Genomic DNA, 25,848 nt, shown 5'->3' on the forward strand with positions numbered 1-25,848 from the left:
AAGCACGCATTATGAACAAAAGCGTTATATATGTGGGTAGTATTGCTTTCTACAGGTAGTAACTGCCCCAAGAGTAATCTCTGTTTTCCTGCTATCTGTAAACTCCAGCACGTACCGCTTTGTTATCTCCTATCAGTAGGTTGTGTAATAGCAAGAATTTGGCTCCCGGACGCCTGGGAGTCAGAGCTAAGTGATTCCACGGGTAATATTTATTGGCAGAAAAGAGCAAACGGCCCTCTTGGCCGGTGTGCCGAAATGAAGGTCCGGCCGTACTCCTGGTGGAGACATGTGACCCCCAACTCCAGAGTCATGGCCGAGCACCGCTTTGGCTCAGGTCAGACCCTGGTGCGGCCGGTCTGGCTGGTAGGCTCCTGATGGCCAGGTTTGCCCGAAGGCTCGGGCGTGAGCACAAGGTCCCCGCACCAGCTTCCCTCAGGGGTGAGGGTGGACAGCCCCAGCCAGTGGGAGCCCTATAGACATCATGTTCCGCCCACAGTGACTCAGACCTGTAATTGTCACCGTCAGAGGAGGCCGTGCGCCGGGCCACTGAGCAGCCAGCACCAGAGAAGACGGAAGGTCGTCTGGTTCCTGGAGGCCTGCAAACAGACGTGAAGGGGCGAGCCTGAGGCCCGGGTCTGGCTCCTTCACGAGGGCTGTGACTTATTACAGGGAGACGAGAACCGGGGGAGTGTTTCCTGATTCCTGCCGGTGGCTTCTGGCGGCACCTGCCTCTCCCTGTAAATGTGCACCTGCCGGGAGGTAGAGCAGAAAGAACACTCAGGTAAGTTCTTCACTGTGCGGCGGGTTCGAGAAGGGCCCACCTGCTGGGGGGATCTGCCTGCCGTGTCACGTTCGACCTGACCGTCGAAACACACTGCCTCTCATTTCCTTTTCTGCGCCTAGATATTTGATTTGTGCGTCGCATTATACTTTGTGCTGGGGGTGGGGGGGGGGGGGGTAGGGCGGGGGAGAGGGTGACTTTTGAGCCTGTAAGTCTGTTCCCAAACTAGTACCTGAGGTAAAACAAAAAAATCCCAAGGGATCACAGGGATCCTGGCTCTGCGGCTCTGACTTAAACATTCCTCAAGGCCGCACCTCTTCCTTCAGTAGATGAGCCCCTTCTGCCTCCCCTTTCCAGGGGATGGAACAGGACAGACCTGCGGGGGGGCGGGGAAGGCTCGCTTAGCACACCGCAGCCTGGGCTCCTGTGAGTTCGAAGTTGGTGAGGGTTTCAGAGCCTCTGCATTACTGCCTGCCTTCGTTGTGGGCACTATTCTGTGTCTGTGGGTGCAGCAGCCTCCGCCCCGGAAGGGCCTCAGCCCCACCCTCACCGGTTGCGAAGACCCAAGTGTCCCACGCACCCCCTGTGCCCCCCAGGAGGGGTCAGCTAGCCCGGGCTCGGCTTGGGCAGGGCCGCTCTGGAACAGCCTGGCTTCCTGGTCCTTGAACAAACACACTCTTATCGAGGCACTTTTTTAAACGCTGGTTGTTTTGGTTGTGTGTTTGGCCAACCGAGACTCATGGTTCTTTCTGGGCCAAGATAATCACAGCCCTCGGCTTCCAGATCATCCTGTCCTGCAGAGAGAGCCCCGCCCTGGCTCAGCTGACACTCACGGAGCAGAAGCCTTGATGTTCCCAGACACTTGAGATGAATTCCAGCCTTGTAGGTTTGTGGCTCAGAAAGGTCACTCACACCTTCCCAGGTCGCAACACCAGCCCAAGCAAAGGGACCCCAGTTCAGGGCCCTCTGAAAATCTTGGATGTGAGCCATCAAAACCATGGTTTGTGGTTCAAACACATACTTTTCAGAAAAGAGTCAGATGCAGTGAATACTCATATAGGCAGGAATGATTCCAAAAGAATGCATTCTTCTCTGGCATTTTTTTTTCTTTCTAAGAAGCTTTCATTTTGCCATAATTGTTGAAGAAATGTTCCCCGTGACACTTGTTGAAGAGTGCTGACACAGGCATTATTCAGGAAACTACCGCCATTGATGCAGTGTCCCCGCGGTGGGCTTTGCCGTAGGGGATGGGGTAGTGGGCAAGTCCACCACAAGGAAAAGTGGGTTATAGCCTAGGCGGGTGCATGTTGGGGTGCCGGTGGGTGGAAGCCTCACACCGGGGCATTCCTGCCAGACCAGCCCAACAGCATTCTTGCCAAAGCAGGCTGAGGAGATGTGTCAAGGGTAGGGATTTTGCCACAACTGGACGGAGCGTGCAAGGGCAGAGACCCAAGGTCGGGGCCTTGAGGGTAAGAGGAGCCCCAGGAGAGCAGGTCAGGGAGCGTCTCCATCACAGTGGGGCCAAGAACCTCCTCATTGGCAGTGCAGGCGTCCAGAGAATCCCGTGTTCGTTTCTGATCTGTGGTCTGCAGATCGTGAACTGGGGTCCAATGTATTAAAAATTTTTTTAATATTTATTTAGCTTTGAGAGAGAGAGAGAGAGAGACAGACTATGAGCAGGGGAGGGGCAGAGAAAGACAGAGACCCAGAATCTGAAGCAGGCTCCGAGCTGTCAGCACAGAGCCTGATGAGGGGCTCGAACCCACAAACCGTGAGATCATGACCTGAGCCGAAGTGGGACACTCAACCATCTGAGCCACCCAGGCACCCCTAAAATGTTTGGAATATCTCTCCTCCTCAGCTAACTGTGTTCTCTGGTAACAAATACAGGGATTTAAAAGGGGAAAGCTCCCCCTCCCCCCATGACAGCCCGTCCACTTATTTCTTGGTTCTTACCGAGAAATAACCAGAGGGGCACCTGGGTGGCTCAGTAGGTTAAGCGTCCGACTTCTGTTCAGGTCATGATCTCACGGTTTGTGGGTTCGAACCCCTCGTCGGGCTCTGTGCTGACAGCTCAGAGCCTGGAGCCATCTTCAGCTTCTGGGTCTCCCTCTCTCTCTGCCCCTCCCCCACTTGCACTCTGTTGCAAAAAGAAGTGAGCATAAAAAATTTAAAAAAGGAAAGAAAAAAGAAGAGGAGAAATCTCACTGCACCCACCCCACCCCCGCTAATTAATGTCTTTAAAAAATTTGTCTTGTTCTTAAGCAAGCAATGAGCCTTATTGCTTACACGATCAGAAAGGAAAGGTAATATTAAAACTGTCCTACCCACCGCTTCTAAAAAATCAGTTTCAATTGCCTCCAAACACCTCATGGCCTTAAATTTCAAAAGTCAGCCTCATCTTTCAGCAGCTGAGGGGAGGGGACAGGTTCCTTGACCTTACCACACCGGAGCCCTGGCTTTCTCACCTAGGAAGTGTGAGAATATGCCTACGTGCATCCCAGGACGTGCCAGGCCAGCCAAATGGTTGTGAATGAACCATTTCCGGAAAGCACCTGCCAGGCTGTGTCACACACAGCAGATATGTTGTGGCATCTGCTGGAGGGAGGGGCCGGTGACCCGCTTGGACCCACAGGGGCCTCAGTAGGAAGACAGTCCGTGGATCCCTGTGGCCTCACGGGGAGGACAGTCCCGCGGGTCCCCTGTGAGCAGAAATAAGGCTGCAGTGCCGTCTGTCTTCTGAGTTGCACCAGGTTATTACTGGTTGTCCCTGGATTGTTTTCCAAATGACTGATCTTACCACGATGCATCAAAGAGGGCAGAGTGGAAAGGCACAGTCCTTGAACATTTAAATTCTAGCTGAGGCGGTTTCTGCCTATGAGACTGACTGAGCAAGTTGTCGCTTGGTTTCTATGAGCCTCAGCTCCGCATTCATAAGGTGGCACTGAGGGCGAGGAAAGGGAGGCACCCCGAGAGGCCGCACACCGCACCAGCGCACAGTCACCACTACAACTACATTTAAAACAAGTTTTTTAATCTTTACTTATTTTTGAGGGAGAGAGAGACAAAGCACAGGCAGGGGAGGGGCAGAGAGCGAGGGAGACACAGAATGCGAAGCAGCTCCAGGCTCCGAGCTGTCAGCACAGGGCCCGATGCGGGGCTGGACCACACGAACCATGAGATCATGACCTGAGCCAAAGTCAGATGCTCAACCCACTGAGCCACCAGGTGCCCCTATAGCTACATTTTTATGTGACACTCAGGACCAGGATTTCACCCAAAGCAAGGTGGCACACACCAGAAAAAAACACTGAACTTGAAAACCTGAATGGGAATGGAAACCTTCTTCCTGATGTGCTGAAGGTATAGACTGATTTTCTGATACCTTACTTTCAAAGAACATTCACAGTTAAAACGCCTTACTTTATCCCCACATTGGCCCCAGATGTCCATGGGCAGTGGTTACCTTCAACACATCTCAGGGAAGGGAAAATAAACAAAACAAAAGCGTGTGACTCAGGATCTGTCATATTCTTAGTTCAATAAAGTTTTTGAGGGCCTCTCATGTAGGAGGCTGGATGGGTGCAGGCATGTGGGTGCGGGTTAAATGGCTTTTCACAAGTCAGCAGACAGTCACTGGTCACTGAGGACGTTCTAGGGAGTGGGGGGTGGGGTGGCGCCTGGCGCCTGGCTCAGTGGGTTAAGCGTCTGACTCTTGATTTGGGCTCAGGTCATGATCTCAGGGTTCATGAGACTGAGCCCCACATCCGGCTTCCTGCTGACAGCACAAAGCTTGCTTGGGATTCTCTCTCCCTCTCTCTGTCCCTCCCCCACTCTCACTCTCTCAAAATAAATGGTTTTTAAAAAAAAAAAAAGAGGGAGCAGGGCCAAGTCCCTCTTCATGCAGGGCACATTTTAGTTGAAAGACACAGAAAACAAAAAATTATTGAAACAAACACATAAAAACACAAAGTGTCCGGCGGTGGTAGTTGTGGTTAAGGAAGAAAAGGCTTCAGGGGAATATTCAGGGGCAAGGGCCCTACTGCATGCTGACCTGGAGCTGTGCCCGGATGAGTCAGCGCCCCTGGAGACCTCAGAGCCCCCTACCAGGTGCTGTTCCCACATTTCCCAACAGAGCTCAGGGGTTGAGAGGCTGCCCGCCAACTTCTCGAAGCTGGTGGTCCCGGAGGCCAGGGCTGTCTGGGTCCAAAGCCAGGGGGTTTACGCAAGGGCAGGCTGCCTGGCCATCTTCACTCAAAAACCAAACCCCCAATTCTAAGCCCCTGGGCTCTGTCTTCTGTGGGCTGGTTCTTGAACTATGGGAGAAACTAGGGGCACAGGCAAGGCCGGCAAGCTTTGCCTTTCCCATGGAAGTCTTCGTTCTGGAGGCTGCCTCACCTGGACGGTGAAGATAAGGACAGGGGAGTTTGACACCCAGTTGGCAGTTCCTACAGTTAATGACTTTGTATGACTAAGCAGCAGGCACTGAATGCCAATATAATGCCAGCCACTGTTCCCATCATAACATCTAATTCCCTGGGCAGTATTCCGAGTGGATGCTGTCCTAGTTTCCGTTTCACAGAAGCAGATTCTGAGGGCCAGGAGCCCAGGTGATGAGGTGATGTGGGGGGCACACCGCCAGGAGAGGGGGCCTGCTGGATATCCATCACATGCCCAGAGGGGCTCTGGAAACCACAAGCCACCATAAGCAACCAGGGTCCTGGGGAGACTAAAACAACTGCTTTCTCCGGAAGATAAGGAGTTCCCAGGGGATGACATTAACACCGTGTGCCCAAGCTTTGCCTCCAGGGGTTCACAAAACCACACACAGAGGAGGAGTGACAGTCGGGACAGGCCACTCAGTGGGGCAGTCTTACGGACTTTGCAGACCAGAAACTAGGGTCGAGAGAAGTCCCTGTTTGCCAAAGGCCACGGTTGGGAAGTGAAACTATCTGAATGTTCCCCATTTCCAAGCCTCTGATTGCTGAGTCACCCCGGTGTGGCTGGCGTGGAGCTGGGGCCTCCAGCTGCGGCCCAGCTGTGAGCTGCATCCCTGGGCTTCCGGGGGAGGGGAGGGGGCCTCCGGGGGAGGGGTCCCAGTGGGGGTTGTGTGGGGTCTCCGTGAAATCCCGGGGGGGGGGGCTCCTTGGGGTCACGGTGGGGTCCCCGGGGGGTGTGTGGCTCCGCGGGGACTCAGTGGGGGGTCCGAGGGGACTCGGTGGGTCCCCGGGGTTGGGGGGAGCTCCATGGGGTCTCCGTGGGGTCTCCGTGAATTCTCAGGGGGGGGCTCCGTGGGGTCTCCGTGAGGTCCCGGTGTGTGTGGGGGGGGGGGCTCCGCGGGCTTGTCCCTGCAGTGCGCGATCCCCGGGGCCCTACCGTGGGCGGTGGGCACAAAGACGTTGCGGGGACCCAGCACCCCCGCGACGGTGGGGTCTGTCAGACGGCCCCTTTCCTCGGACAGCCGCTGCTCTCCCGGGGTCAGCCTGGGGCGTGACGAGGGCGGCGAGGGTCTGCGCACAACCGAGAGTACAGGGCAGGCAGGGCAGGGGCCGCAAGTCGGAACCAGGTCCGCGCCCCCGTGGCCCCGCCTCCGCGGTTCCGTTAGGTCTGCGTTAGGCCCTGCCCCGCGCCCCTGGTTCCGTTCGGTCCCGCGCCAGGCCCCGCCCCCGCGCCCGTGGTTCCGTTCGGCCCCGCGATAGGCCCCGCCCACCGGACGTGCGCATGCGCAGCCGTGTTTGCGGCGAGGTCGTGACGGCGGCCGTGCGGTGAGTGCCGGGATGAGGGAGGACGGTGGGCGGGTGGGCGCACGGGCAGGGGCGGGGGCCGCGTGGACGGGGTGGGCGTCCTCTCCGTCGGGGCGGGGCCTGCGCTCCCCTACGGCGTGGCCGGGAGCGAGGTCCCGGCTTGGACGGGGGCGGGGATGCGCTGCACAGGGCTCCGGCCGCCCGGCTTGCAGGTGAGCCCTGTGCTTGTGCAGGGGAGCCTTGTGCGGGGGAGCCCTGTGCGGGGGAGCCCGGTGTTTGTGCGGGGGAGCCGTGTGCGGGGCAGCCCTGTGTTTGTGCAGGGGAGCCCTGTGCCGGGGAGCCGCGGAGCTCGGGAAGCAGCAGGGCGCGGCTGTGAGCATTCCTCAGGCAGCTCCCAGGGCCCGCTCGCTGTGCGTTATCGCCGAGCGCTTCCTGTCCCTAAACACTGGAGCTGCGCCTGTGCTGGGGTCTCCGGGTGGCCTGGACCACGTGCACTGTCTGGCAGTGGGGAGCTGTGAGAAACGGGGAGCCTGATGGGGCGCTGGATGGGCCGGTGCACCCTGCGGGGTGGTCTCCGTGCCGGGGAGACATAGCTTTGCAGGCAGAATTGTGGACGGGAAAGGAGCAGGCGCCAGGCAGTATGTATCCCCGGTCCTTTTTTAGGGGAAAAATTAGTAAGAGCTTATATTTAGTGAATCGATTGAATCGAAAATAGTAATGCGGCCTTTTGCTGCTTGGAGGATTACAGGGTTTTATTTTTGTATTTACATGCTTGGTCAGATTTCCTGAATTTTGTTCTGTTCCTGGAGTCTGAATTTCTTTTGATTTTGGAAGAAACATTTTTACACACGACCAAACCATCATTCTCAAAGTGATACACACATGGGTCTCACACAGACAGTGAACACGTGTCAGGTGACTTTGGTCTCCTTGACTATGGACCCAGCAGGATGAAAAGCCGGTTCAAAAACGAGTGAATGAAAGGGTCCGAGAGGCATGCCGGGTGAGGCAGGGCAGTGGTGAGTGTCTCGGCCCACTGAAACCACAACCGCACACTATCTCTTCCTGGGGCCGAAAGGGGAGGATAGCCCCTTATCAGTGTCATGGTTTAACCTCTAACTTCTCTGACTGAAATGGCCCGTCCCCAGAAAAGGGTGACAGTTACCTCCCAAGTCAAGTGATCCTCACGAGGTTTGTTAAGCAGTCATCCAGCATGATGTAGAAAGCATACACCCTTCCTCATTTCCAAGTTTTGGATCAATTATCGTAGCCAAATGCAGAACTGCTAGTATTTGGCAGTTTAGCAATTTAGCCCCCTGTGAACTCTTCAGTAGGCGTCAGATGGAGTTCTCAGCGTCCTGGTGGCCACGGAGTCCCATCCCTGGAGACAGGGCTGACACGTCACACTGTGGCCCTGAAACTAATGCTTGTTAAATTTTTTAAAAATGGCTGGTTCAGCGCAATGCATCCATTGAAACCAGCGAATCTTAGAAAGACGAGGTTTGTAGATAGATTTTTTTTCCAAAAGAAAACAGCTGCAGAGAGTTGGGTGGGGGACCCTGGGCCCCTCTCTAGGAACCAGTGCCTCCCCCCCGACCCCCACAGCTCTTCAGCCACCTGGACTTGGACGCCTTCCAGATGGAAACAAAGCCTGAGGTGAGCTGTTGGGCCTCCGCTGTCCCCGAGAGGGAACAGGGACTTCCAGCTGTGACCACCCGCTAGACTTCAGGCCCCAGAAAGGAGCCCTCCAGTCTGGGAGGCGGGCACGTGGCAGTGGGACAGTGGTGACCCTAGTGTCCTCGATGCCGTCTCAGAGGGATATGATCAGGGTGACAGGCCAGGGAAAGACAGGAGAACTGGAGGTCGGCCCCACCCTGTCTGCACTGCCTTGCTGGCACCCGTCTGTCTCAGCTCCGCTCTCCTGTTTTGTTTCAATGTCTGACTCTACTGTCTGGAGCTGCTTTTATTTTTTGATATATATTTATATGTATATATATGATACTGTCCTCAAAAAGGTCTAGAAGGCTCCTCACGTTTTCCATGGTGTACTTTAAAATAATTTTTAAGTTTATTTATTTTGAGAGAAAGAGAGTGAGGGGAGGAGGGGCAAAGAGAGAGAATCCCAAGCAGGCTCTGCACTGTCGGCCCAGAGCCAGACGCGGGGCTCGATCCTGTGAACCGTGAGATCGTGACCTGAGCCGAAATCAAGTGTCCGATGCTTAGCCAACTGAGCCCCCCCAGGCACCCCTCCGTGGTGTACCTTAAAGGACAGTGTTTTTTCTCGGATTTCTGAGCCCTGGCAGCCAGTTTCCCATCACCCACGTGAAGAGCTGGCCCGCCCCCGGCCGCCTTACTTGGGCCTCCTCAGGAGCCCTGTGCCTCCGTCCTTGCCTCACGTGGTCTTACTGTCAGCGACTCAAGCATGTGGTTCTGAAACATGTGGACCCAGGAACGGGCCTGTGTTCTAGCATCCTCCAGAGGACTGTGAGTTTGGTGAGCGGATCCCTGTCTCAGAACCTCCGCTTTTCCGTTCCCTTTACCGGGGACCGTGCACGTCTCCACCCTGGAGGCACACCGAGGCCGTCCCCTCCCAGGCCCTCAGGACCCCCTGGTCCCTATGCTGCTTGGTGGGGGGCAGGAGCGTCAAGGGAGGGGCAGTAGAACAGAGAGACTCACAGTGGCTTGCTTTGAGCGTTTCTTTCCAGCAGGATAATCAGCTTTTCTTTGATTGTGTGTGGCTCACATTTAAAGCCACTGCCGCTGTGTGCTGCCTTTGAGTTCCGCTGACCTTGTTTGCAAGAAGGAAGAGACTGGGCCACCCCAGCTGAGATTTCCTGGGTTTTCACAACCAGATGGGGAGCGGAGGTCATGCCAGTTCAGTGGCTCCGCACCTGCCTCGGGGCACCCGCGTGCTTAGGAAATGCCCAAGCGTGGCCGTCCCTCCGGGGCCGTAAAGGCAGAATCTGGAGGTGGGCCCAGACACAGGCATCTTCCACGCGTGTGGAAGAGACACCGCAGGCGATCGGTTGTGCACCACGGGCCGGGGCTCTGAGGGCCGTCTGGTCACATGCCAGTGCAGTCTGAATCGGTGACCACGCCTGGGCTCTCCTGCAGACGGCCTAGTCGAACATGCCTGGCATGTGGTACGTGCCTACTGTTAGTACCCACTGCCCACTCTCCCGCATTTATGTAGATTTTTTATTCTCACAGTCAGAAACGGGCCCAGCATGGCCCTAAATAGTGGAACCACGGTCGGATTCCACCGTTCTTATTCCTTTGGCCGTGTCACCCTGGGGTCCCTCCATCCTGAGCCCAAACTTCCTGATACAGCACCTGTCCTGGCTCACCAGTGGGCGAGCCTGAGGCTTAGAGGCCCGAGCAGAGGAGCCACAGAAGCTGGGAGCCTTGGCTAAGAGCATATTCACGCAATCGTGGCAGAATGGGAACTGTCACCCGGACCTCGTGACTGGCTCGTGGAAGAGTACAAGAAATCTTCGGGGGAGTCCATAGTTTAGCAGAGTTTACAGTTTTGTGCAGGGGTGAGGCTTGGAGGTGAGGCTTCCTTTCTACCTAACCCTGGAAATCTCTGCAGGAAGTTGACCTGCACCTGTAAACTTCAGCCTCCCCCACCCTTGTGGGGTCAGGAGGTGACTCTCCAGAACCAGATTGTTCTGTGTGCTTTTATGAGACAGGTGTGGGCACCAGCGGACACAGAGCAGAGGCTCAGGAGAACCAGGGTTATCACACTCGTGGGCCCTGGAGACAGCCCCTGCCTGCCCCATGCTGGGCCCCATGGGGAAGTACCGGTCGGGAGACAGGACAAGGTTTAGGCTGCAGCCTTTGTTGGGGTTTCCATGGGAAAGGCAAGCAGGTCAGCGTGAACACGAGGACTGGCTCGCTTGAACGATTTCGGTGGGCTTTGGTGGACCCTGGGACGGTCAAGGCAGAGCAGTAGTGCCTCCAGGTGCAGGGGCTGGATGGGGAGGCAGGGCTCTGATGGGTTAGGTCCCTGCTTTGCTCTCTCAAGAATGGGCTGACCCGGGAGGGGCAGGCTGCCCAGCCAGGAAGGTTTTTATGATGTCGGGGTGTGTGGGGGAATAAACGTGACACACCAGCGCACAGATGCCCAGGCGCTCTCGTCAGCCTGTCATCTATTAGACTGACCTGTGTGCACGTGCACTTGTACGTGTGTTTGGGGGCGTGTGAATCACAGGAGCAGAGAACAAGTCTGTGAAGCGGCCAGCGTAGCCCCCTCAGCGCCTTCAGTCCTGTCCGATACAGAGCACTCCTGGGCATGGGCACGGGCGATGGCACAGACTCGGGACTCCCGGGGGGACGTGTGTGTACGTGTGTGCTTTTGTCTTTCCTCCCTGAATCGATTCATACCCACAAAGAGCCAGCCTGCCACAGAGCTTGGTTCACTCAGAAGTAGGAAGACAAATGCTTCTATGATCTTTGCCTTTGATTACAGGACCGTCATCGAATCCACGAGTTCAGTAGTTAGACAAGGTGCCTCTGTGGTTTGGGTTAAAGGAGCTAGCACTTCCTACGTCCCAACAGTGGTCACCGTGACTGTTTGCGCAGAGTAGCTCTTTTCGCCGACTCGTCACAGAGGGACAGCTGTGGCTCTGGGCTCACAGCCCACAGTTCAGCCAGACATGGTGACCTCCGCAAGGATGGACAGCTGGAACGCACCGTGGCCCCTGCCCAGCCCTGCTCCTTGCTGCCCAGATGTGGGTGGGAGAGCCCTCTGCTCCTGAGGAGGTGCCCTGTCTGGTGAGCCCCCTGCAGGGCTGTGAGATGTGGAGGGTGTGGGCAGGAGGGGACCCAGGGGGGACTCTGGCCACTTTGCTAGCGCCTGACCCTGGGGTTCCCTCCTGCACATTGGGGTCCTGCGCTGCGAGGCCGACACAGAACGCTTCAGAGGTCCCTTCCTCCTGTTCTGAGGACTCAAGAACCTGGCCTTGGCAGTTTCACAGACAACGCGACCAAACTTACGTAAATGTGACCATGGGAACGTATATTCAACAAGTGTTTCCTGGGCATGTCCTCTGTGCCGGGCGCCGTATCAGGCCGTGGGGGCACAGCGGTGGGCAGGTGGCCCGGCCCCGCCCACAGAGAGCTGCTTGTCTCGTGGAGGCCGGGCTTCCAGAGGGGGCTTCTGGAGGAAAAGGCATTGATGCTGAGATCGGAAGGATAAGGGCTGACAGGTGGGGCCGGGTGGGGAAAGGACTCTTAGAGGACCCAGCGCCAGCAGGAGCCCAGAGGTGAGGGACACGGGCTTTCAAACAGCTGCCTGTGCAGGAGGGCCGTCGGGTGGGGCAGGGGGCAGGTCAAGAGCCACCACCCGACCCCGTCCTGGGAGCACGGTGCTCAGACTCTGCGGGGACGCGTGTGAAGGGCAGGAGCACGGGTTTTGGTGACCTTCCTCTAGCGGTCACCACAGTGCAGTCTGTCGCGCTAACTAGTATAAAACGTACGACAGCCGTCTTCTAACGTGGAGGCGGGAAGGTCCTTAAATGTATTGGAAATCCAGCCAGAAGTTCCTCTTAGTCTCCAAACTCTGCCGGACTTGAGGTCAGCAACAGCAAATGGGCCGGTGGTGAAAAGAAGAAATATTTTTTTGTTTTTTATTTCTGGGCAAAGAATGAAGTTTTGTTTTTACATCGTTATGGAGAAATTATTGGGTTATTTCAATTACACTTACTGTTTGAGTGGGTAAGTATGTTCGTAATATCTTCTCTGCGTGTAGCAGCCGCTGGTGTAGGAGAAAAGGATTTGGAAACGGGGCGGTGGTAAGCGATACCCACACCCTCCTTTGTGTCTTTACGTACTGAGCGTAGGGGATGTTTTTCACGGTTGGAATCAGAATTCCCACCTTGCGTTTGAGAGCTGATGTGGTCCAGGGCGGGAGGTGGGTTTCCTCCGGCAAGGACTCGGCATAGCCCCCTGCCTGGGCGGGACACGCTGTCCTTCCCGGTGTCCAGGGCGGGGATAGGCACACACGGGTGGCCTCGTCCCTTTCCCATCCAGGCCCTGCACCGGCTTCAGATGGAAGTGTGGACGGGCTTCACGCCGTAGGCAGGTTAACAGACTAGAACTGGGGACTTGGGTTTTCCTCCGGTTTATAAGGACCCTGACGTGACGGGTGATGATAATCCTTGTGCTGAGTCCTGCAAACACCTTCTGTGTGCCAGACATCACTGCAGCCCGTCTACACAGCCGCCCCTGCTCCTGTGCTCCCGACAGTGATTTCTGCGTGCGGAGAGCGAGCGCAGACAGTGTGAAGTCTGCACGCAGCCCGGCCGGGGCGTGTACCCTGCACAGTACTGTGTGCAGCCTGTAGAGGGCAGGGCAGGGCTCTCCCTCAGGGGTGTGAGAAGCTTTCACAAAGCATATCCCGGTGTGGTTGCCTAAGTGTCTCACCCTGTGGAGTGTGACCCAGGCTGTGAGCGGGGCGTCCCCGCGGCAGAGTCCCGGATGGTGTGTGCCATCAGCCTCACCACTGCTGCCGTCCCACCTCCCGGCTCCCATGCCCTCTCCTTTCCTCCTCAGGTGCTGCCGGTGGCGCTTCCCTGCTGTGTGTGTGTGTGTGTGTGTGTGTGTGTGTGTGTGTGTGCGTGCGCGTGTGCGCGCGCACATGCGCATGCCTGCCTGCCTGCCTGTCTGCAAGCACATGAGGACAGAGGGCTTGTGACACTCCCTCTCCCAGCACTGTGTGTGTCCTGCAGGAGCAGAGAAGTGGGGGGGCCCCCATCCCGTCCACACATGTGAGCCTGTCTTCCTTCTTTAGGTCGGAGACGAATACATGACGAGCCCAGACACACCTGCACGGACGGTGCCTCGTGGGACGAGACGCGGCGTGGGCGCCCAAGCCCTGCATTGGTCCTGGGACGCCTTTAATCCTCCGCACCTAGGACGATGACTCATGTGAGCGATGGCGGAACAGCAGGGAGCATTTTCGACCTGGACTACACGTCCTGGAAGATCCGCTCAACGCTCGTGGTCGCCGGCTTCGTCTTCTACGTGGGCGTCTTCGTCGTCTGCCACCAGCTGTCATCCTCCCTAAATGCCACCTACCGCTCCCTGGTGGCCAGAGAGAAGGTCTTCTGGAACCTGGCGGCCACCCGCGCGGTCTTTGGCGTTCAGAGCACAGCCGCGGGCCTGTGGGCCTTGCTGGCGGACCCCGTGCTCCAGGCCGATAAGGCGCGCGGCCAGCAGAACTGGTGCTGGTTTCACGTGGCGACGGCAACGGGATTCTTTCTCTTTGAAAACGTCGCGGTTCACGTGTCCAACGTGCTCTTCCGGACGTTTGACTGGTTTCTGGTCGTCCACCACCTCTTTGCCTTCCTGGGCTTTCTCGGCTCGGTGGTCAACCTCAGAGCCGGCCACTACCTGGCCATGATCACGCTGCTCCTGGAGGTCAGCACCCCCTTCACCTGCGTTTCCTGGATGCTCCTGAAGGTGAGTGTTTCCGCGGGCGTGGGGCTCACCTGTCCTCTCTGCCCTCGTCAGCATGACCTGGGGAGCCGGGCAGGGCCCCCTTCCCGTCTCGCGTCCGTGCCACGGCTTCCCTGTGCGCCACGCTCGGGGTCCCCGCCAGACCAGGTCATGGCGTCCACAGTAACCTCTCATTTTGTTGAATTCCGTGCTACTAATTTTTTTAACGTTTATTTATTTTGAGAGAGAGGGAGAGAGAATCCCAAGCAGGCTCCATGCTGTCAGAGCAGAGCCCGATGAACCGTGAGATCACAACCCGAGCAGAAACCAAGAGTCAGACGCTTAACCGACTGAGCCACCGGGCGCCCCTCCGTGTTACTAATTTTATTTTATTTTATTAAAAAAATGTTTTTAATGCCATTTATTTTTGAGAGAGGGAGAGAGAGACAGCACAAGTGGGAGAGGGGCAGAGAGAGAGGGAGACTCAGAATCCAGAATCCAAAGCAGGCTCCGGGCTCCGAGCTGTCAGCACAGAGCCCGACGTGGGGCTTGAACCCATGAACTCTGACATGACCTAAGCTGAAGTCGGATGCTTAACCAACTGAGTCACCAGGTGCCCCTGCTAATTTTAAACAAACTTTTTAAGCTTCTGGCTCCATAACAAAACAGTGGATCTGAGCTGATCGTATTCTGTAAGCCCCAGAAAAGGTGATTTTGTTTTTCTTTCTTTCAAATGTTTTTGAAACAAGGTCCAAAAGTGTATATATGAACACACACATTTTTCTGAAATGTTTATCTCATCTTATGTTAACACTTGAGATCTACCCTTTTAACCCGTTTTTAGGTAACGGTATTATTGCAGCTCTTTTGAGCTTGTCTCCCGTTGCGTGGCCGACACTTCATGTCTGGTGATAAGTAGCTCCCTGCCGCCCTCCTCCAGCCCCGGGCGCCCGGAATTCCATACTGATCTGTGAGTTTGACCATTGTAGGTAACTCGTATCGTGGAACCATGTGTGTTTGTCCCTCTGTGACGGGCTCGCCGCTCTGAGCATCATGTCCTCAAGGCTCATCCACGTCGCATATCAAAGAATCTCCTTATTTCAGGCTGAACAGTTTTCCGTTCTGTGTGTACAGCACACTTTCCATGTCCGTGCACCTGCCGCGGGGGTGCGGTTGTCTGCGTGTCTTCGCTGTTGTGCGTCACAGGGAAGGAGCTAACAGCTCTTCGAGATCGTGATTTCGGTCATTTTGGAAAACTCTGAGTAGTTTGGGTTTGCTGGATCATACCAGTGGGTTTGCTGGATCATAAGGTAGCTCGGTGTTAGAAAGTAAAACCTCCGAACCATTTTCCACAGCGGCTGCCCCATCTTCACTCTCCCCACACTGCCAGGCTCCCTGTCTCTCCACACCCTTGCCAACACTCGTCTCGTGTGCTTGACGACAGCCGTCCTGACGGGTGCGAGGCGGCTCCTCCCTTTGGGTCCAGGTTCCGAGTGATGCTGAGCATCTTTTCATACAGCTGTTGGCCTCTCTGGAAAACGGTTCAAGTCCTTAGGCCATTTTTCGAATCTGATTTTTTTTGTTTCTTACGATCGAGTTGTGGTTCTTTATGTATGTTGAAGACTAATCTGTTATCAGTTATGTGGTTCACGGATATTTTCTCCCACTCTGTAGGTTGTGTTTTCACCCCAGTGAGCGTTTCCTTTGCTTAAAGCAGGATATTCGTTTCATGCAGCCCCAGTTGTTTGTTTTTATATCTGTTGCCTGCCCTTGGTGTCTATCCATGAAATCATTGCCAAGACCAACGTCATGAAGGTTTTTCCCCCATGTTTTCTTCCAGGAGTCTCAGCTTTGGGTCTTATTTTTAAGACTTGAGTCCATTCTGACTTGCCTTTTGTGTCTCGTGTGGGAACATGGTCCCATTTCGTTCCTTTGCACGTGGCTGTCCGGTCTCCCCAGCAGCACCTGTCGAAGGTACTGTCCTTGCCCCGTTGTCAGAAATGGACTGACCATACCTGGTGAATTTCTCTCTGGGCTCTGCGTTCTGTTCCATCGGACTGCGTGTCAGTGCCGGGCAACTTTGATTAGCTGTGAGATAGAGTTTGAAATCAGGAAGTGTGATGCCTTCATCGTTGTTCTTCTTTCTCAAGAGTGACATGACTATTTGCGGTCTTTTGTGGTTTCCTGTGAATTTGAGAATTGTTTTCTCTGTTTCTGTAAAAAAGCATCGCGATTCTGGTAGGGATGGCGTTACATCTGTAGATCACTTTGGTCAACTTTCTAGTGAACTTTTCTGTTCTTCACCGTGTTCTCAGCTCCTTGATTTCTGTCTGGTACTTGTTTTTAAACATTCTTCTGTCTGGCTTGAAATTCTCGCTTGTGGTCGTGCATGTTGTTCTCGTGACTTCAGTGAGCATCTTCGTGACAGTTGTGTGTAATTCTCTGTCACGTAAACCCTTCAGTCCCGTCTCACCAGGGGGTGCTTTTGGAGGGTTCTCCTTGTTCCTTGGTTCAGAGCTCCCTTGCCTGGTCCCGCTCCCGGCTCCATTGCTATCTGTGCATTAGACCAGGAGGGCACCTCTCCAGGTCTGCACACACTCCTCACACGGGACACGACCCCACTGGTCAGCCTGGCCCCAGGCTCTGGGGCAAAGCAGGCTGCTGTGGGGTCGACCAGCCAAGCCATTGCCGCTGCTCCCCATGGGCAGCCGGGCTCTGCTGGACTGTCAGAACTCCAGGACCGGCGAGCTCAAGGCCAGTCCTCTGGGAGCCCCTTGAAAAAGTTGGGGTGCTGGGCGCATGCCGCAGCTCCTTCCCCCTCTGGGGTCTCTTCCCAATCGTGTGGTGCGGGAGGGTGCCCTGAGTGCCCCTCCCGGCCGCGGCGAGCGTGGGCTCTCCTGCACAGGGGCCTCTCCATCAGTGTCGCATTTCTCACGGAGGGACTGTGTGTGTGAACGGTTGCTAAATCAGTGTCTGTGGGGAGGGCGGATCCAGGCTTCCTGCCCGCCGTCTCACTGGCGGCTGTCACACATCGGGATGGTTTTCTCGTGTTTTTGTTTCTGAATAAGGTTGTTTAGGACCTGGAATTGTTATCTGTGTATTTGTTTCCTTTTATGTTTTTAAAAGCGTGTTTTTAAAAGATGTGTGTCGTCTGTCTACATCTTGATTCTTATTCTGAGATCAAGATGTTCACGTTAAACTCTTAGAATTATACCGTAGCACAGATTCTGGCCATCTCGTATGACACGTTCACAGCCTGTTTTACGTGAAACTTGAGATATAGCTTTTGTTTTGTAAACGTCTGCAGTCAGCACACATGGGTTGTGTCACTCCTGCACACTGTGGTAAGCTTTGGGAGAAAACAGAGAAGTAGGAAACACCACACTGCCTTCAGGGTCCTTGGGGGTCGATGCTGTACGCACACCGGAAGTGAATTAGCAGTGTAAGTGTGCAGACTTTCATACGTACCTGGCCACGTGCCCAGCAGTCCCGTCGTCCCCCAAGGCCGCCCCACCCGGTGCCACAGGAGGACGTGGCAATAGAGGGGCAGGTGCCATGCAGGGGGACAGAGGGCCGGGCTGGCAGGTGAACCGGGGTGGGTGCGCGGGGCGCTACAGCAGCCGGGCGGTTTAAGCACCTGGACGGCTGCTCGTGGATGGGGGGCTTGGGGATGGCGTGAGGTCCTCGGATAGGAGTGATCTGGGGGGAGGCTGGAAACCGTTAATGGAGTGAAGGAGCGTTTCAACTCAGCCGAGCTCTGAACCGTCAAGGAAGCCGCTGGTCCGGGTGTGGGTCATTTTAGGTAAGGTGCTGTGACTTGGGACCCGCCCACTCATGCCACGTGGCTTTTCGGCGCTGCCCTCGTGGGTGTCCTCCCCACGGAGCGGGGCCTCCTGAGGATGGAAGGCAGGGCGGACGCTTCCCTGTGCCCTCTGGCTGTGAGCACGGCACCGGTGGCGTCGTGGCCGGGTGTGGACGGAGGGTGTGCGGGTCAGACAGGCAGTGGCCCAGCCGTCCTGTCTTCTCTGCCCCCTCACACGTGAGAACACCAGGCTTCACAGCAGACGTGGCTGCGGCGGGAAGGGACGTCCCCAAAAGGAGCCGCGTCCGTCCGTGCGCTGGGACACCGTGCCCCGTGGTGACCGGCACCACAACCCACAAGATGCGCGAGCTTGGGCTGTGATTCGCGTGTTCCGAGAAGATAGATTATTAGTTACGTCAAATTTTTGTCATTTTTTGGAGGATGCTCTTAAAAAGAAGAAATGAAATCTTTCTCTTTCCTGTGCTCGGGCGGTCGGTGTCGAATGGCTTCACGGTGTCTTTCCAGACCTGTTTGTGCCCCACCTGGAGCAGGGCTGCTGGGGGTTCCAGGTGTCTCCCTCCTCAGGTGTGCCGGGAGGCCTGGCCTCCGGTCCCCAGCATCCCCACGAAGAAGGCAGACTCCAGCCGTGGGGGGGCGCGGGCGACAGGCCTGGTTTGGGCCGTTTTCTGCGGTCTCTGCGGTTTGCCGGGCGCTGTGTACGCAGGATGGAGAAGGGGGTCTTGGTGTGGTCGCTTCTCAACACCATTCACTGTGTCGACTCTACGGAGCAAGCAGGTCCCAGCGACAGAACCGTGCCCTAAAACGCGGTAGCTTAGGTCAGAAACTCTAGCTGTTTCCTTGCAGTTCACACGCTGCTGTATGTATGTGCCGCCTGACGTGTGGAAATCCTTTTAGCTTTTAATAAAGTCGCCAAATTCACGCACGGTTGGGCGTCCTGTTCAAGAATCTGCCCACCATCCAGGTCTGATTTGATGACACACTGAAGGGTGGGAATCAAGACCAAAAACGTCACCGTCGTGTAAGACGGGTTTCTATCTCAAAAGCAGTGGCCCGTTCTTAGCGTCTCCCCCTCGGCTGGGATTCCGCAGTGTGGTTTGGACTCACACGGGACTCGCACACTGGGTGATACGGTTCATCGAGGACACACCGGCCCATGACGCAAAGCGGGCGAGGTAGAAACCGTCGCTGTTGAGCGTGTGTCCTGTGCGGTGCTCACCGCCGGGAGCCGGGGCCGCGCAAAGCCCTCTCTGTGTGTGTCGTTCCTGTCCCCGGCTTTTCTCGGAGCTCCGTCACCTCGTGACACTGAGGAATGCCAAAGAACGCTCGGTCCGCCAGCTTCGAGCTTTCCAAACACAACCTAGTTATTCCATGGGGAAGAGTTCGTGTTTGGGATACGACTATTCATGATTTAAGAAGACCGCTTTTAGTGGCGAGGGAGGACTCACCACTTAGAGACTGAGGCAGGGAGGCTGTCTGCGGGAGGCCCGAGGCTCCGGCCTCAAGAACCCGCGTGCCTGCAGACGGACAGTCTGTTAGAGCCTCCACGGGGCTCCCGGTCTGTCGGATTCTCTTCTCTCCTCCTCTTCCCGTAGGTGCTTTCCTCTACACCTAGAGGAAATTTAAACTCTGCCGGAATAAATAGAACGTTCCTCTGGGCGCCGTTTACACCTAACTTAACTCTCAGCAGCACTAGAAAACGTGCCTGGGTGTGTCCGATCTGAAAGTAGGAGACCATTTGCATTTCTTGTGGCGTTAGTTTTGGGCCAAGCTCACCGTGTTTCAGACAGCAAGGAAATTTCTTGTCTTTCTCACTTTCTTTGTCCTAAGTCGTCGCTTCCAGGGAGTCTCCTTTTCCTTTGTCCGAGCCGTGATGACACTTTCATGACCTCAGAGTTAGGGTTGCTTTCCTGTTTTTTAAAAACAGACTCACTCTTGGAACTTGGTTTGCATCCTCCTCAGGGTTTGGCAGGCGTGGCTCAAGTAAAGCCTGATCCCTCTCCTGAGGTCGTTTCTGCTGCCTGCTCTCGGGGCCTCTCTGCCTCAAACTGCTGACTTTCCTTGTGCAGAAGCAACACAGTGTCCCCACCCGGGGAGGGGCCACCTGTGGCCCGGAGCTCCCGAGGGAAATTGTGCAGCTTGGGGTCAACGGAGACGAGGTCGGAGAAGCTGGTGTGTGGGAGGTCTGAGGGATGCGGGGGTGCTGGATGTCCTCTGTCACCTGGCTGGGCGCCCACCGTCCTGGCACCGGAGTGGCCTGGTGCTGGCCAGGTCCCGCCTTCGCGTCCAGGATCTGATGGTCCATCTTCAAGTTCTCTGTTCGGTTTTGGCTACAAGTCTTAGAAACTGGTTTTAGTGTAAAGTTAGAGTAATTTTAACGAAAGTCCACTTGTGCCTGCGTCCGTGGGCTCCGGGGGTAAAGGACCCACGATCAAACCAGGAGGTAAGTGTATATCATCCTCAGCCTCCCTGTCCCCAGAGGCCCTTCTCCCAGGGCTTGCTGGCGGCCAGTGTGTGTGACTCAGGGTTAGAAAGGAGACTAAAGTGAGACTGGAAACAGGTCTGGCCTTGGCTCCTGGGAGCACGAATCCGGGAGCGGACGGGCCGCGGACGGGTGGCCTTGCTCCGGGGCGATGCCCCCGGGAGGGGGAGCAGGGGAGGGGGGGGGGCACACGGCTGTTGCGGGCACAGGGGCTGGGCGCACCCAGGTAGTGAATTCGTGGTGGGCGTGACGTCTGGGCGGCCGCGTCCTGACGTGTGTGCTCTGTCCCGCAGGCCGGCTGCTCCGACTCCCTGTTCTGGAAGCTGAACCAGTGGCTGATGATCCACATGTTCCACTGCCGCATGGTGCTCACCTACCACATGTGGTGGGTGTGCTTCTGGCACTGGGACGGCCTGCGCAGCAGCCTGCACCTTCCGCACCTGGCGCTGTTCCTCGTGGGGCTGGGTCTGCTCACGCTCGTCCTCAACCCCTACTGGACCCATAAGAAGACGCAGCAGCTCCTGACCCCGGTGGACTGGAACTTCGCGCAGCCGGAGCCCGGAGGCGGGCGGCCCGCGGGGGCCAATGGCCAGGTGCCGCAGAAGAAGGGGCAGTAGCCGCTCGGAGCCCAGGGCCCCGGGGCGCAGCGGCTGCTGTCCACGGGCTCCGCCGCAGACTCCCGCGGAGTGAGGCAGGGACCGCGCCGTCCCCGGCGCTCTTTCCGAGTCACACTGACTGTGCTGATTGCCCGGTGGCCACAAAGGATGTGCAAAGCCCGGCTTTGCCTCTGGGGACACATTTTTGCCGTCGCGACCCTGTCGCCTGCTGTGGTTTGCTCCTGCGCGCCTAACCGTGTGCGGCCCTGTTGACCATCAGGGAGGGCGTCACGGTGGCGGCCGGGCCACCTGTCCAGGAGGAGGGAGCGCTCCCAGGGCCGGGCGTGACTTGGCATCAGCAACCCTCCCCCGCCCTCCCTCCCCCGCCGCCGTGGCCGTCAGCGTCCGGTCTGTCCGGTCACACGGTCAGCAGTTTGTGTGTCCTATCTGGCGGTGGTGACCTTCTTAGCCGCAGGGCACTGTCCTCGGACAGAAGGGGTCCTGTTTGGGCCCCTCGTTAGAATCTCCGTGGATGGAGAGGCCAGCCTGGCTGCGGTCGCGCCATGTGGTGGCGAAGCCGCGGGCAGGCCCCTGCAGGAGTGACCCTCCCCCCCTTGGGGGACGGAGCCAGCCTGTGGGTGCGTGCGCTCCAGTGCAGGCTGTGGGGTCGCGCGGCAGGGGATCTCCAGTAAAACCAGAAGCGTGTATTCACACTCTCTTGGTCACTTGGTAAAATAAGGTAGATGTTCGGTAATCAGACCTGTCTGGATTTTAGAGCCGTTTTCAACGGACCGAGTTGCCGGTGTGCTTCCCAACCAGACCCTCGTTCCGTGGCTGGCGTTCCTGAGGGTTTCAGGGCCGGGCACCGGGCGCTCTGCCCTGCGAGCTGCGGGAGGCAGGCATGCCGCCTTCACTTGCCCCCTCCTCGGGAAGGCGGGCACCAGCCTAGCACGTGTGCAGGGAGGTCCGGGGCCCCCCGGTTCCAAAGCTCACTTAGGCGCGTGCCTCCACTGTTAGCAGAGATGTGTCCGCCGAGTAACGGCCTCTCCTGTGAAAGTGAGGGTCCCCCCGCCCCGACTTCCTTTAGTCCGCGAGAACAGGCACCCAGTAGGTGTTGTGTAACAGCAAAGTGCTGCAAAGGGGGTCATTCCAGCTCACGAGAGGTTTCAGGGGACCGCCCTACTGTGGGCAGTGGGGGACACACGTACAGACATTTGATTCTGGCCTGGGGTGTGCAATTAAAATTAGGTTTATTTTTTTTTTGAAAGCCTCTTTGACGTCTTTGCAAAAAACACGTGTTTATTGGTCACGGAAACGTCCGACTCGTGTTTAAGTGACAGGGCGCTCACGGCGGCGATCTTGGTTACTGCTGCTTCAGCTTTATGCTTAGGTCAAGATCCGTAACACCCGTTTATCTCCTCGTAAGGAGTGATTGAAGCCTCAAAGGTACCCCGCAAACCGCGTCCCCGCAAAGACGACTAACTCACGATCCTGCGGCCCCCGCCCTTCTTGTGGAACAGACGTAGCTGGTGTCTTCCGATGGCACAGAAGCTTAATAAAGTAACTTATGTTTATGGACCCAAAAGGATGTCCGTTCTTGTCTCTCCATACTGTTTGGTCGGTGTGAGTCATTTGTCTTGGAGACACTGGGTGATGACCCATGTCTGTTCACACTTCAGGTTAACGTATGAAATATTTAGCTTTTTACGTGACCCACATCAGGATTTGACCTTCCCAGGGCTCCCCCCTTACACCCCACGTCTTTATAACGACGCAGTAGTCGTGTGTGGAGAGGGAAGGACCAGATAGCACGAGAGCTTGGCCCGTGCACACTTTCGTGCTCCCTCTGACCAGGGACTTCCCACAATGAGCAGCAAGGCAGGCGTGTGCGTAGAAGAGGCTTTTTGAACCCTGTTGATCCAGGACCCACACACCTTTATTGCCCAGGGGCTGGTAGGGCCTTCCGGGTTGTAGGGAGCTTTCCGGGCTCTGCGCCAGGCCAGGCCACCTGGCACCGGCTGTGGCGTGGCTCAAGGCTGCCAGGACACAGGCATCTGCAGCTGGACGTGCAGCGGGGGAGCCCCGTGTGACTCCCACGCTGTCTGCAGAGAGGGCGGGTGGGCGCTGGACAGGGGGAGTGCACGTAGCAGCCAGAAATTCTGGAATCTCAGGGCGCCTGGGTGGCTCTGTCGATTGACTGTCTGGCTTCAGCTCCGGTCACGATCTCACGGTCAGTGAGCTCGAGCCCCACGTCGGGCTCTCTGCTGTCAGCACAGAGCCTGCTTCAGACCCTCTGTCCTCCCCCCCTCTGTGCCCCCCCCATCCCCTCTCTCCCTGTGTCTCAAAAATAAGTAAAAGATTCTTTAAAAATAATAAAAAACTGGGGCGCCTGGGTGATTCCAGTTTGGACCCAGGTCATGATTCACAGTTTGTGAGTTTAGGCCCCGCATCAGGCTCTGTGTTGGTATCTCAGAGCCCGGAGCTTGCTTCGGATTCTGTGTCTCCCTCTCTCTCTTCCCCTCCCCTGCTCACGCTCTGTCTGTCTCTCTCTCTCTCTCTCTCAAAATGAATAAACATTAAAAAAAATTTTTTTAATAAAAAAAATAACAACCTTAAAAAAGAAATCCTGGAATCTCGAGAAATGGGGAAGATCTGGCCGCAGCAGCCTGGACTCACCTGCCGCAGGTGTCGGAGGCAGGAGCCAGCCGTGGGGAGGTCAAGTACCATCGATCATCGCCTGTCACCGCACTCCGTGCTTTGGCATAGACACACTTCTCTGTGCACAGGCCGTGTTCTTCAGAACGGCCTTGGCCGAGGGGTGGTGGGAGGGAAGGACAGTGGGCCAGCGAGCGTCTTCTCTGTGGAAGGAAGACGGCCCCGGCCCTGCTCGTGTGTGTTCCCAGGACCCCGCAGGCCGGGAGGCCGAGCCCCCGCCCCCTTCCTCTCTCCTCCGACCCCGGGGTCTCCCCGCAGCCGGCAACCATTGCCCTGTGCTGGGTGCTGTGCCGAGTCACCTGCAGCTTCTCACTGTCCCTGCGCGAACGACCCCGTGCCGGCGGTCCTATTTACGCCAGGCACCTGAGTCCCGGAGGCTGCCTTCTTGCTGGTAGGTGACGGGCTGGGACGCAGCCTTCCCCGTACTGGGGCTCACTCCCCTGGTGTCAGAGCCGAGGCTCGTCGACGTGCGGTCCGCTCAGAGCACAGGACAGCCCCTGATGGAGCCCCGTCCCGTGTTCACGCTGTCCTTGTGTGTGTCCGTCCACGGCTGACTGCACGTTCCCGCGGTGCCTGGCGTGGGCCAGCCGCTCGGCCACAGGGAGCCAGGGAGGGGACAAAGCCCGATGTGAATGAGAAGGGCTCACCAGCTTGCGGGACGGGTCGTGGCGGATCTTCGTGGGAAAGGCAGGGTTGGGAGGTAGCTCGGAGGTACCTGGCAAGGCCGGTGGCCATAGGGGACATTCTTGGTGGGGAACCCGTCATGAAAGCTGGCTCAGCTGCAAGAGGGTCTCCTGCTTCCCGGAGCCCGTGGAGGCCCTGGGGGCGGCACCCGTCAGGGTCCCCGAGCCTTCTCTCTGCCTCGTGGGTGTTGGTTTCAGTGCGTCTGTGTCAGCTTGCTTCACGGCACACTGAAATCGTGTTAAATCTAAGTGTTTTGCAAGGCGAAAAACTTTCCCTTATTCCATCGTGTGAGCCCTCGAGCAGATAAAAACCTTCCCTATTCCATTGAGCCCTCAAACAGACAACAGCAAAACGGAGAAAGCTGTGTCATCCTCCCTTCATGCGGTCAGATGTCAGGATGGCCCTGACCTACAGGTCACCGTCACGTGTCCTGGGGACTTCTGGGTCCCTTCCTGACCCCGTAGCCTCCCGTTCCCAGTGAGGCAGGGTCGCGGCACCTGTTAGAACTGCTTTCAGATGCACGTGACCCCCCAGCCTCCCAGGAGGAGGTTGCAGGGGTGAGTGGGGCCGGCCCCCAGTCTGAGGGCCGCCCCTGGTGTCGGGGATCCGAACACCTCCGTCCTCAGGGCTCCTGAACCCGGTGCCCACTGCGCGCTCACCCTACTCTGTCCCTGCCACACCGAACTCCTGGAGCTCCTGTGCTGGCAGGGGGGGGGTGCGGCTGTGCACACGGAGGGGGCACATGCGGGCCGATGCCTGCCGCCCGCAGACTGGTTTCTAACAGTGAGGGTGCCGCCCACCTAAGAGTGAGTACACGTTAAGGGTCCCCAGACTCTGGTGAATCACCTCACCTCTGTCTTTGCTCAATCTGTCTTGCTCTAATGGGAAAGCTTGCTGGTTCAGTATTTCTCCTTTTAAATAAGTCTCCCCTTTGTCAGGAACTAAAACACACGGTGATGTGTGCTGTCTTTTCAGCTTGACTAGAATACAACGATGGGAGGAATTGGGGAATCTCTGTTTTCTTCCTCCTATTGACTCAGAACACAGAATGTTCTGGAACCGACTCCCAGGTCTCCAGGGTCTGGTAGCCTTCCTTTTGCGTTGCCCGAGTGCCAGCGTGGAGGTGAAAGACGCCACTCCATTCCTTCTGAGGACGGCGCGGAGCCCCAAACACAGGCGCCTGGCTTCGCGGAGACACCGTCGGACGAGGTGGGAGCCTCACCTCCGCCCTGGGAGCCCCGCCAGGGGAGTGCAGGCCTCTGCTCACTGTGTAGCTCTCCGCATTAGCACTGTGCTGCTTTGTACCGGGTGGTGTTCACTCCGTGCCGTGGAAGCCTTCGTGTTGTGGAGCGTGTCTGCGTGAAGCCCGAACCCCCAATGCGATGGCATTTGGAGGTGACTGGGGCAGAGCCTCCGTGATGGGAGTAGGACGCTTATTGAAGAGTCAAGAGACCAGCCTCCCTCGGGACCCTCCCAGGTGCCACCCAAGTCCGCCACCCGTACGAGGAGCACAAGAGAGACCAAGGACAGAGGCAGGCCACTCGGGCTCCCTCCAGCCAGGTCTTAAGTTTCTATCGAGAGGGGCC

General features: G+C 56.9%; 1 protein-coding gene across 5 annotated transcripts; it reads left to right on the plus strand.

The window, feature by feature from the left end:
* Positions 1 to 644: 644 nt before the first annotated feature.
* Positions 645 to 22,448, plus strand: CLN8 (CLN8 transmembrane ER and ERGIC protein). 5 transcript variants are annotated; one of them, XM_047856725.1, is made up of 3 exons: positions 645 to 781; positions 13,319 to 13,989; positions 20,561 to 22,448. In XM_047856725.1, exons 2-3 carry the CDS (start codon positions 13,447 to 13,449, stop codon positions 20,882 to 20,884), a joined length of 867 nt encoding a protein of 288 aa, XP_047712681.1. In that variant the 5' UTR covers positions 645 to 781; positions 13,319 to 13,446; the 3' UTR covers positions 20,885 to 22,448. The 5 variants fall into 5 exon arrangements, with proteins under 5 accessions (XP_047712681.1, XP_047712682.1, XP_047712685.1 ...); XM_047856726.1 differs by lacking the exon at positions 645 to 781 and adding an exon at positions 6,491 to 6,546; XM_047856729.1 differs by lacking the exon at positions 645 to 781 and adding an exon at positions 6,634 to 6,737.
* Positions 22,449 to 25,848: the final 3,400 nt, after the last annotated feature.

The sequence above is a fragment of the Prionailurus viverrinus genome, chromosome B1 (assembly GCF_022837055.1).
Source record: "Prionailurus viverrinus isolate Anna chromosome B1, UM_Priviv_1.0, whole genome shotgun sequence".
Lineage (NCBI taxonomy): Eukaryota > Metazoa > Chordata > Mammalia > Carnivora > Felidae > Prionailurus > Prionailurus viverrinus.

Excerpts from the sequence above, each read along its gene's own strand:
- CLN8 (XM_047856725.1), top strand. The coding sequence starts at position 13,447 with ATGACTCATGTGAGCGATGGCGGAACAGCAGGGAGCATTTTCGACCTG. Across the intron at positions 13,990-20,560 it reads TTTCCTGGATGCTCCTGAAG|GCCGGCTGCTCCGACTCCCT; the intron begins GTGAGTGTTTCC and ends TCTGTCCCGCAG.